This window comes from Bos grunniens, chromosome 11 (assembly GCF_055505025.1).
Source record: "Bos grunniens cultivar Pamir isolate PY7600 chromosome 11, Bosgru_T2T1.0, whole genome shotgun sequence".
Classification (NCBI taxonomy): Eukaryota; Metazoa; Chordata; class Mammalia; order Artiodactyla; family Bovidae; genus Bos; species Bos grunniens.
Window position 1 is genome coordinate 105,910,546 of NC_141175.1, and position 12,241 is coordinate 105,922,786.

A 12,241-nucleotide genomic window follows, 5' to 3' on the forward strand; every position below is an offset into this window, starting at 1 on the left:
ACTAAATAGCAGCCGTGACCGTGCATCAGTATTTAAGAACTGGTACATTTTTCTTTACTTAGGGAAAATACTAACAAATCAATGTCACCAAATGCTCATAATGGTGTTCTTCCCATTAAAATACCCTTGGTGACCATTTTCTCAATGAATAGGAAACATGAATATTAACTGTACTAACTGCCACAAAAGCATGGCTCATCATGGGAAGGACATGGACACAGGCCTTTAACTTAATTAAAATCTCTGCTTTTCTATTCATATGTACTTAGACTGCACATGTACACTCTTATATTACCAAGTTAAAAGACAAAGAATTAATTCCTCAGCATGTAAAAGTATTCTCACAAATTGTTCAGGAAACACTAAATAGCTAGGGCAAGAACAGTTATTTCACAAACAAATGGACAAAATATAAAGTTTATTCTCAGTAGTCATCAAAAAAGAGATAATTTAAATGACCTATACCATTTTCTTATCTACTGAATTAGTAAAGAGCAAAAATAATCATAATATTTACTTCTGAAGAAACATGTTAAAAAACAATCATCAGACCTTCCCACAGATATCAAAACACGCAACAAAGTTACAGAAAACACAACATGGAACGAGCAAGACGAAGCCTACTGACCAAAGCAGAGGTGCTCATTTCAGAAATGGTCTCTTATACATTAAAAACTCAAGTCTACGATAAAGACATTTTAAGGGCTTCCCCGGTGGCTCAGCGGTAAACAATCTATCTGCAATTCAGGAGATGCATGTGTGATGCCTGGGTGGGGAAGATCTCCATTCGGAGAAGGGAAAGGCCACCCATTCCAGTATTCTTGCCTGGGAAATCCCATGGATAGAGGAGTCTGGTGGGCTACAGTCCATAGGGTTGCAAGGAGTTGGACACGACTGAAGTGACTGAGCATAATTGGGAAAAGCTGAGCTGGTGAATAAATGACTCAGGGACAACTGGAGATCTGTTTGGAAAATACATCCTCAGACTGCTCATATACAGAAATAAGTTCATTAAGAGAGGTTTCTGGTTAAAGACAGTGGCTTAAATATGTGTTTTATCATCCACATCCTGCCAAAACCTCACTAAAATGACAGTAAAGGAATCCTAACACCTCAAACAGCAGTCAGGGCGGTGATCTCCGGAGAAGCGCAGAACGTGTCTCAGAATGGAAGTGAAGGTAGAGCTGAAAACAGGAATGTGGCCACAGTAGGTCTATAGGAAAAGCAAGCTCTGAGACCCATTCCTGCAGGTGTTGCTGGCTTCTCAATACAAATTAATCATTATATTTGAATTTTCATTCTGTAACAGTCATTGTGCTACTGCTGCTGCTAAGTCGCTTCAGTTGTGTCCGACTCTGTGCGACCCCATAGATGGCAGCCCACCAGGCTCCCGTCCCTGGGATTCTCCAGGCAAGAACACTGGAGTGGCTTGCCATTTCCTTCTCCAATGCATGAAAGTGAAAGTGAAGTCACTCAGTCATGTCTGACTCTTATCGACCCCATGGACTGCAGCCTTCCAGGCTCCTCCGTCCATGGGATTTTCCAGGCAAGAGTACTGGAGTGGGGTGCCATTGCCTTCTCCGAACAGTTATTGTACCTCCCCTAAAAAAAAGAAAACCAGATAAAGGACTATATACACTAATGTACACACACACACACACACACACACACACACACACACACACACACACTACACACCCTGTTCTGTAACCTCGTTTCTCATCTTGCATTGTGACTGTCCTCTGGGCTGGTACTGAGAAGCCCAGTGTCACTCTGACTCCTGGCTCTTTAAACGTGACTTCCATCCTTGCTGGAAGTGTGTCGGATGGTCTTTCCCCCCAGTTCTCGGTGGGGGGAGGGGGGAATAATTCGGAAAGCTAGTAACTAAACTGACATCAGAATTAACTCTAAAAATAGAGCATGGAAGGGACAAACAGCAACAGAAATCACTGCAGTGGGTGTGGGAAGCGATGGGGAGCCCACACACCTCAGATGTCCCCTGGGAAGAGGGCAGGTTCTCCTGCGACTTCTCCACCACTTGGTGCAACTTCTTATGAAGCTCATCCATTTTCTGTTTTAATAGTTGTTCTTCCAAAGCATTTGCTTCTTTCCTTTTCATATAATGCCTCTCTTCATTTACTTTAGGAAAGACAAAGTATAGTTTGTAGGTGAGATTTAAACTCAGGTCAACAGAAGAATCGTGCAAAATCAGCAAAAGGTTATCTTTAAGATGGCAACTATTTTTTACTAGTCTTTTTCCAAGAGTATTAGGTTTTTAGAACTGAAACACTACTTTTCAATTATAATTTTTACCTAACCTCAGCACAGTTACTTTTAAGTTCAGGGTGCTAAGTTATAAAAATGTACATGATAAGCAACAAAAATATTTGGTAATAGCATGGTATGATACCAAGCACTTTCAACAACCAAGACTGTGCAAATCATTTGAAAATGGAAGTGTTTTTAAAAGATAGAAGTTTCTCGGTGCTTCCTAAGAAATAAGAGTAAAGTGCACTGAAAGGTCAGGATGTCAAGGACACTGCTGTCGGTCCCATTACCAGCAACTGGTTAACATAACCACATCACATACCAATCAAACTGTCCAGCTCAGATTTAGCATCTGTGCAAGGCACGAAAGGGTCCTCCCCGAGTGTCACTGACTGTCCTCTCGGTTGTTAACCAAACGAGAAATAATGAATAAACAAAAATTGGCCAACACAGGGGGCACAGCACAAATAGTCAGATGGTGTCGAAGTCTTGAGAACAGAGGTTCATTTTCCTCTGAGGTCCATGTTGTTACAGCAAACACGTGCTGTAAACTGAAGAGCCAACGCTGCTGCTAACATCCAGTCTTCCCTGCAGAGTCAGGGCCCACTGTACAGCACAGCCGTGAATAGCACAGCACTTTGATCAGAGGACTCCTGAACGTCTTATTTATAACAGCTGCAGACTTTGAAAAATCTCTTCTCAACTCTAGTTCTTAATTAATCCTTTATAGTATAAATAACTGACCCAGGGGTTTAGAATTGCTAGATACAGAAGCTCAAATCCATACAGATGTTATGTGAAAGCTTAAAAGTATCTCTGCGTTGGCATGGACATCTCCTTTAGTGCTGTTTCAGCTCTAAGCTTTGCTGTCAAGACATCAGTTTAAGCTTTGGACAAACGTAGATGCTACACTAGTGTTTAACAAAGGTTTTAGGCTTCTGATGGAATGAGCTAGAGATTTTTTTTTTTTGAGATTCTTTCAGTACAATGAATTATCTACTACAAATGTAATTACTCAGAGATGAGAATCATGTTAAGTGACCTAGGCTGTCTCAAATTTAAGACTGCAAGTACCCCATTGTTCATGCTTTCTCCGTAGATTGTATTTCTGGGCTCTCAGCTCTTCAAAGGAAAACTCCGATTCTCCGCGAATAAGCTTCTCCTTGCAATACATGACAACCTGCTGAACATCAGCTTTGTCTGCCACAGACGGGTGTGCAGAATATTCTGATTTGGAAATCGTGATCACCCTTTGTTCCCTAAAATGGGGAAAAACACATCAGTTATGACAGTGTACTGCAATGGCTCTGGGAGGAAAATCAGTCAGATGAAGGCACCGATTGTACTTGCGTGTCCGACCCTTTATCACCAGCTGCAGGTGTTGCTCCAGAAAGTTGTGGACCCTAAGACAGAAAGAAACACAAATAATCACTTATCTGAGAAGAATCCGTCATCCAGACGACTGCAGAAAGCAATATGGAAACACTTGAGGGGTCTCTGAGTCATCAAGTAGATTTATGTGTGCTCTTTCAAGTTACGATTAATCGCTGAAGCCTTGGTTTGCATGATCACTTTTATGACAGATTTTACAACTAAAGTCCAATAAGAAGTGTTTGGACCTGTGGGTCTTCTTCCAATAAGAAAGACCCACAGTCTAGGGGCTGAGCCACAGGGCATAAGTGTAATGAGATTAATATTCCAAATAGCTACATTAGAAAAAAATTCTTAACATTTTCTTCTGGTACTGTTCTCTGCTCAGGAGTCCACAGTGCTAGCATTCAGTCACTAGACAAGTATTTACTGGACATCTCATCTGTGTCATGTCAGGTCCTGAGCACTGACTGTGAACAAGATCCACCTCTGCTGCCTAGACGCCTACAGCTGGGGCAACAGGAAACAAACAAGATGGCACGCATGAGTAGGATGTAAACTGGGGCAGCGTGAGTATCTGTCAAGGTTGGAATTCACAGTCTCCTTCTAAGAATGTGTTACATTAATGAAACGTAATACATGTGCACCTGGAACAGAGGCATTTCCATAGGATTCAGCTTAAAGCAGGTCCATAGCAAACTCAAAGAGCACCGGTACCCTGAGGAGGAAAGATGCTGGGAGAACGGAGAGAACGTGTACATGCAGATGAGTCACTTGGCCCCTGCCGTGGCAAGCAAGGGTCCAGTTATTTACTGGTTGGTGGAGGACATGGAGCTGTCATCTGAGCGCTTCTGCTGTCTCATTGAAAGTAAGTGTGCCAGTTCCTGACAAAGAGGTTAGATATAGTCAGGCCCCAAGTTTGAGGAGAGTAAAAAGAAGTTAAAAATTATCATTTGGCATCAGTGAATAGAAAAGGAAGCACAGGCAATGTGGAAAACATAAAGTGTGAACGGGGAAACTGGAAGCATAACTGCCAGGAAAGAGAAGAGCTCTGGTTGAGGAGGCAGTTCCAGGATCAGAGCATTTGAAGTAGACTCAGGTGTCTGCAGATGGGTGTGACCTAAGCTAGAGACTCCTGGGCCAGGGAAGGGAGACCCGCAGAGCAAAGAAGGACAAAGGCTGCTGGGGGGGCAGGCGAAGGCAGGAGGTCATGCAGGGGTGTCACCAGGTCAGACAAGTACAGGAAGTTACGGTCAGACAGTGAGCGATTTTCCATTTAACACTGGAAGTGGGCAGTGGGTGATGACAGGCCCAGAAAGGCGCCACAGCACAGGTGGCTGACGTGGAGCTCAGTCCTGGGAGACAAGGTCAAAGGAACGAGGTGCCCGAGGGACACGAATGGCAGGTGGGCTGGCCGTTCAGCACCCTTCCCGGTTTCCACGCAACTACAACTGTCATTACCTGATTCTTAGAAATGCAGGCTGGGTTACTTCCTGGATTTGAGCTTGATGTTACCATTTGATTTAAAATCTGAGCATCATGCAGAGGTTCTGAGGTTCTTACTATGACACGAAATGCACGAAAGAAAAAGAAATAAGGGTGAAACCATATTAAATGAATACAATACAAATACATTCCCCTGATCTTTCAATAAGTAGCACTGAAAAATGAACTCACTCACACTATCTCAAAAACATAATTAAAACACCTTATAAATAAAAGTAATGTTGTAGAAACTATTTTCTAATCAATTCAAAATGCCCAAGGAAGTCCCTGAAAGAAATGTAAACTCTAGCTATTTTAAACAGGATAAGTAGTGCTTATTGCTGAAATGTAATCTTTATTTCTTAAAAAACAAAGAAGAAACTCCATTTCTTTAAAAGTTGCATTAAATACATTTAATTTAATTCAGAACAGATGTACTCCAGAATAAGTATTGTCACTCAATTTGGGGTAATTTTTACTTTTTGAAAATCCTAAAACTATAATGAAATTGCCAAGCTTTTTTTTTTTTTTGGTGAGTTTTTCTTTTAAAGTGCTAAGACAGAGTCCCTGCTATGCAGGGCTATGAAGCAGGCATTATTATTATCAGAGGGTCTTCCCCGTTACCTAAGATAATATAATCAATAAATACTGGATGGATGTGATTTTAAGGGGAAAAAGGCAGTGCAAATCAGAGACTAAGTTACTGATACTTTGGATATTTTAGAAAGTGTTATTTTACCTTGAGTAGGCAAATGGGTTTCAGTGAGGCGTGTCTGAAACATCCTAAAAGACAACAGTAAAGGCATCAATATAGATTACAATTCACAGTTTAATATGCATTTATATTAGAGTGAAAACTAAACAGGATAGACAGCTTACTGTGATCTAATAAAGACTGAGGTTAAAACAGATTGCAAAGTTGAATTTTAGATTTGCTTCAAAATTAAGAAAAAAAAAAACCTGGGCTTATTTTCACACCTAATGCACTTAATTAGAAAAATTCCTCCTTTTGCCTCATGGATGTCAGTATTTTATAAATTCACATAACAAATGTACCCTGCTCTGTGGGTATCAATATGCACATGTTACAACATGCACACATTGTAGGCTTTTGCTGGTGGCTCAGCAGTAAAGAATCCACCTGCAGTGCAGCAGACTTGGGTTCGATCCCGGGTCGAGAAGATCCCTTGAAGAAGAAAATGGCAACCCACTCCAGTATTCTTGCCTGGAAAATCCCTTGGACAGAGAAGCCCGGTGGGCTACAGTCCATGGGGTCACAAAGAGTCGGACAAGACTGAAGTAACTTAGCACAAAGCGTGTGCTGATCTTTGTGAAAAAAAAAAATGTTGGAAACAAATGTTCCATTCTAGAACAATGAAATTATGCCACTGCTCTGGGACAGACTTCACAACCACTTTCTAAGTGGTATAAAAGTCCATAATTTCTTAAGAGCAGCACAAAGCTCAGCATATACAACAGACACACAGTGCAGTTTACTACTGTTATACAGAGAGTAAGGCACACACGCAGGCACAGAAAAGACACTGGAAGGAAGTGCTCAAAAATATTAATGGTAATATTTCTGGACAGTTTTTCTTTACACTAATTCCACATTTTCCCCAATGAGAAGCATTTCCCTGTACAAATATAACAATAAAAATCTTTAAAGAGCAAACCACTACGTTTCAAGGTAGGAATCACTGTGTGGAGTCTCACTGTCAAACTACCTGTACTGTTGTTGCAGCAGCTCTCTAGGTTCGGCCTGGTTCTGAATTCCTCTCCGAAAAACGGCATTGGCGTGCTGCCGCTCCCCCTGGGCTTCCAGATGCCCGGCCCAGGCTACGTACAGAGGAGCTGCTTGGGTTCCAATACCGTGGTTGTACAGAAACTCAAAAAACTGGTGAAGGTCACTGTTGCACTTGGCCTGCAGAAATCCAAAGCAGACAGACATGAGAGAAGGGCCCCTGCCAGGCGCAGTGGGGCTCCTAGTCCAAACAACACTCAGTGTTCGTCTTCAAGGAGGCAGCATGATGTACTTGGCAGGGGAAGGCCTGTGTGGTCCTCCGATGGCAAGCCTCAAAGTCAGCTCATCCCCCTCCTTGACATTCAGCGTCCCCCACTATTTCCCAAGACAGTAGGTTCTGTGCCGTAATATTAATATATAAAGTTGTACTCATTCAAATTCCACAGGGTGTGTCTAATCCTCACATTTTGAAACTTAGTAAAGACAGATAACAAATTCCTGTTTACTTTATCTATTCCATTCATGATTTTATGACCACAACTCATGCCCCAAGCCTTATTTCAAGATTGAACAGATCCAACCTTTGAAAGACTAACCTGAGGCAGCTATCTCCTTTTAGCACTAAATTTCATTTCTGAGAGTTAATATTTTCTTAATTATTCACAATGAATTTAATTTATTTGAGGAACCCTCTTTAGCACCAGGGAATGCCTGTTTATCTACTCTTTCCTGAACACACTTCTCAGCTGACAAACCTTCTTTTCAAGGTTTCTACCTTGAAAAGTGAAAGTGTTAGTCGCTCACTTGGGTCAGTCTTTGTGACCCCATGGACTGTAGCCCATTAGGCTCCTCTGTCCATGGGATTCCCCAGGCAAGAATACTGGAGTGGGTGGCCATTTCCTTCTCCAGGAGATCTTCATGACCCAGGGGTCGAACGCAGGTCTGCTGCATTGCAGGCAGATTCTATACCACCTGAGCCACCAGGGAAGCCTGGTTTCTACCTTCTGTTGTCACATTACAGGCTTTACAGAGAAGGAGGATTTTAAAATTCAATCACTGATTCCATAAGACAGAAGCCAAAAGATTGTAAAATACAAGTCTCTGGCCACACAACTTAAAAAAAAAAAAAAAAAAGTTATGACTTAGAAACATAAGGAATCAAATAAAAAATACCCAAAAACTGATCCTAAAATCTGGGGTAAAAAGCAAAAGTACAACATGACGAGGGATGTGATTATACCTCTGAAAGTATACTTACAAATTGTAGACAATAATTGATGAACCTTGGGTCATTGTGATATCTCTTCTTATCTAAAAATTCCTTCATTAGATGCTCTAATAAAGTTGTTAAGTATTCTTTATTCTCAGGAAAATTCTCTTCTACCCATTGCATGTAACTAGAAAAAATATCGACAGTGTTAATTTTTCAGGGCCGCATACAGTTTGTTTATAGAAAAAAAAAATAAATGAAATGCTAACCTTTCCCATTCACCAAGTGGGTCATCGCCCTTGTAGCTCTGCATATGGGCTTCAAACATTCTAGAATGAAGAAAAATAGGTACATGGGATTATTAGGAATACTTCCTAAAAGCAAAAGTTATATTTCATATTTATCATGAACATACCTTAAAATAGAAATCTTAGACATCAATTCAAATGCTATAATAAAAATGAAAACAGTATTCACTCAGAAGTCAGAAACTCAAAAGCAGCGTTGTTTCCAGAAGAAAGCAAGACGCAAGGCCCCTGAGGTGGCTCTACAGGAAGCAGCTATTAATAAAAGGTCTCCAGTTCCAATGTCACAGCCACCATGAGGGGCACCAGAACTTTGCTGCTCCTCCTTCTAATGTTGGGACCCAGGTGTGGCGTTGACCCAGACCCCTCGCCTTGCTGCTTAGGAACTCAGCTGGAGATGTGAAGAGAGCTCTTGAAAGGTGCATGACAGCCCACGGCTATTCACCCAGTTATGTCTGACTCTTTGCAACCCCATAGACTGTAGCCCGCCAGCCTTCTTTGTCCATGGGGTTCTCCAGGCAAGAATACTGCAGTGGGTTGCCATTCCCTTCTCCAGGGGATCATCCCAACCCATGGATCAAACCTGGGTCTCCTGTATTGTAAGCAGATTTTTTTACTGTCTGAGTCAACAGGGAAGCGCGTGACAGCCCAGGGTCTAACAAATCGGGACTTCTAGGACACAGTTTGCTTTCTGGGCCTCAATGGGACACCAGGCTCCCGAGGGAGGCCACCCGATGACAATGCTCAGAAGTCAGTGGCTGTAGCTCCCTGAGAACTTGCCCCTACTTCTGCATACTCAGCCACAGCTTAAAAAATAAACCAGCCAAGCCAAGAAAGTTCTCCAAGAGGCCCCAGGTGCTAGCAGGATAAAGAAACCAACAAAAAGAAATCTGTAAAATAAGAACACAGAGGGGGACAACAAACACAAAAACCCAAAGGACAGAAGGGCTAAGAGTGCGACGGGGGTTACTGTTTTCAGGTAGGGCGGTCAGGGAAAGCCTGCCTCTCTGAGAGGGTAACGTTTGACAGGGCCAGATCCAAGCAGCTAAGTTAGGAGAAAGGTGAGGGGTGACGAGATCTAATGTGTATTTTAAAACTGTCTCTAAGTGACGAAGTGGGTGGGGGATGAGAACGGTTACGGAGCTATTGCAGAGTCCCAGCCAGTATGGGAACTGTTCAAATGCAGAACTGGGGTGTTTTGGAGAAAGAGACAATGAGACTTGCGGAAGGGACTGAACACTGGGTAAAAGAGAGAGCCAAAGTAAGGAAGACTTTCAGGTTTCTATCAAAGAAGTTCGATGATCTTTTCGAGGGAAAAAAAAAATTTGAAAGTAATATTTTCTTCTAGCCTTCACCTCACAATACAAATAAAATCAAAGTTTCTTATGACTCAAAATCCAGAAGCCACAAAAGAAAAAGCTAGGTAAGTGGACTACTTATAAATAAAAAGCTTCTCTATGTCAAATAAACAAAACACCAAGCAGAGTTAAGAGAGAAATGCTAAACGGGGATGACGAAAGAGCTTCTAGAAATTGGGGGGGAAAAACAAACCCAATCCAATTTAAGGAATGAACAAAAGGCATTTCACAGAAAAATACTCAACCTCTCTAAGGAGAGAAATTTGCTCACTGAGATAACTTCTCATCTGCCAAACTCCAAAAATATGACAACAATGTAGACGGGAAGTAATGGAAAAAGACACACTTACAACTTGCTTGGAGGTGGGAGTGTGCTCAGTTCCTGCCAAGGGAACTGGTAATAATATCACCAGAATTACAGATAGATTTCCTTTTGATCTAGCAAACCCACTCCTAGGAATCTAGAGGACAGATACATGAAAAGCACGGTGGGTACAAGATTTTTCACCATGGCACTATCTATTATAGCAAAAGAAGGTCCGCACTCCAAGTGTCCATCAATAGGGTACTTTTTTAGGTCAATTATGGTACGTGAAATACCATGCAGTTGTAAAAAAGAATGAAAAAAGAATCTATGGAATAGCAGACTAAAATCTCCAAGGATAGCATTAAGCAAAAAAAAAAAAAAAAAAAAAAAGGCAGTGCATATGCTCTGCTACTTTTTATGTTTAATAAAGGCAGAAATTGTACACATACTTACATATGTACATACCTATGTTCGTGTTATTATAAATATTTACATTCTTGAAAAATAAACTAGAAAAATGGTTGCATACAAGGCATTGGGAGAGCCGTCAGATAAAGATCTCAGTGAACACTTTTCCTAAATCTTTTTTAACCACATAAACGTAATACTTATTTTTAAAAGTTAAAAAATATTCCTACATCTTGAAACTCCCTCTTGTGCATCATAGGAGATAAGCTCCCACAATTTATAAGCAGTTTAAAAGTTCCTAATTTAAGTTATGAAATAACTTTCTCCTGAAACATATGTAATAGGCTGCCCAAAGTAAGATGCCCATCTGATACCAATCACACTTCCCTAGTAATACGGTCTAAATACACTGTAAAGCAATACTAAAACACTCAGCTCATTAGTGCAAATTAGCCTTTGGAAAGTCAAAATAAGGTCAGAAATATCTGGTTTCTATTTTAAAATGGGGGAAGAGGAGTCTGTAAAATTGAAATCCTTTGCAGTCTGGGCTACAGAAAAAGTCTGAAGGCAGAGTTAAGGATCTGAGTCTTTTGATCCCAGTTAATATTAGACTGGTGTTAATAAAACTAACCAGTTTTAATTTCCGTAGCACAAGATTTAACTGTTTTAAATGCATTTGAAACAGTCTGGATAAATCACCTAAGTCATAAAAAGCAAAGACATGGGAATTTTAAAAATTGTTAGCAGGTAGACATAAATGACAAACAGTGCAACATTTTTTCCCTTAAAGTGTACATTCCTCAACGATTTTTAATAATTGTGGGATTGTGGGATTATGGGATAGTGCAATTTTAAGTTCTTCCCCTTTCTAGAATTTTAAAATAAGTGGTTTCGAAAATTTCTCATGAAACCTACATGCTAGTGTTAATTTTTGGGGGGTTAGACATTTTACTTGCACCGAGGCGATCTGCCCAGAGGAGAATTCCTTACACACAATCAAGGAGCTCTGGGGGCCTCAATTTCATCCAAACCGCACCCCCACCCCACCCCCCGCCCCAAACTGCCACTCTAGAGGCAGCTCGGTCAAAGGCCCGCGGTCTCAGCGGAGAGTCCCGGCTACACTGTGCTCCCTCTCCACGACTCCCGAGTGGCCCGCAGCGCAGCCGGGGAGGGATGGGGGTAGTGAGGCTGGAAGGGTACAAACTCCAGGGCCAAGGAAAGGGGCGGGAAGGCCAAGGGAGGCAGGTCTGGGGCGGGCCAGGGACCTACAGCCCACTAGGCCCGAACTCAGGTACGCCAGCCCCCGGCGGCCTGCAGCCGGGGATCACGCCCCCGCCCACCCTTCTCCCTCCCACCAGACCCACACCTACTGAAAAACATTTTCCGGGTTATCCATGGCGAGAGGAACCAGGGCAGTAGCAGTCCCAGCTGCGCCGTCGGGTAGTAGCCGCCGCCAAGTCGAATCTCCCGCGCAGCCTCAGTCGCCGCAACGACCGTTTGCAAGGCGCCTGGCCATTGGCCTCGGCTGCAAACGAGCTGGCCAATCACCTGGGCCGTTGCCTGGAGACCAAGGTCCGCCTCCCTCTGGTGCGCCGGCAGCTCCTCCCACTTCCGGCAACCCAGTTGAATCAAAAGCGCAAGCTGAGCGGAGGGCGGGTTAGGTTTCGGGGTGCGGCGTGATGGGGACCACCTAGTTTGGCTCAGGAGTAGGGGATGAGTTTTTTCCTTAGCCGTGCAAGCTGTAGCTGGCTTACAAAATTACATGATTAAGGCATCACCCTGAGG

The 12,241-nt window shown here is 42.4% G+C and overlaps 1 protein-coding gene across 4 annotated transcripts in view; it reads right to left on the bottom strand.

The window, feature by feature from the left end:
• BUB1 (BUB1 mitotic checkpoint serine/threonine kinase) overlaps positions 1-11,933 on the bottom strand; it is a 33,099-nt gene extending 21,166 nt beyond the window's left edge. For 2 of the 4 annotated variants that reach the window (XM_086328290.1, XM_086328288.1), the window contains exons 1-9: positions 11,827-11,933; positions 8,348-8,407; positions 8,127-8,265; positions 6,852-7,048; positions 5,864-5,907; positions 5,101-5,201; positions 3,628-3,671; positions 3,343-3,527; positions 1,988-2,139 (exon numbers count right to left, since the gene is read on the bottom strand). In XM_086328290.1, coding sequence (XP_086184416.1) covers positions 1,988-2,139; positions 3,343-3,527; positions 3,628-3,671; positions 5,101-5,201; positions 5,864-5,907; positions 6,852-7,048; positions 8,127-8,265; positions 8,348-8,407; positions 11,827-11,852 — 948 coding nt within the window. In that variant the 5' untranslated portion in view covers positions 11,853-11,933. Of the gene's footprint in view, positions 1-1,987; positions 2,140-3,342; positions 3,528-3,618; positions 3,672-5,100; positions 5,202-5,863; positions 5,908-6,851; positions 7,049-8,126; positions 8,266-8,347; positions 8,408-11,826 lie in introns of all 4 variants that reach the window. The other 2 variants (XM_086328289.1, XM_086328287.1) reach the window with 1 other exon arrangement.
• Between the last annotated feature and the right edge of the window lie 308 nt (positions 11,934-12,241).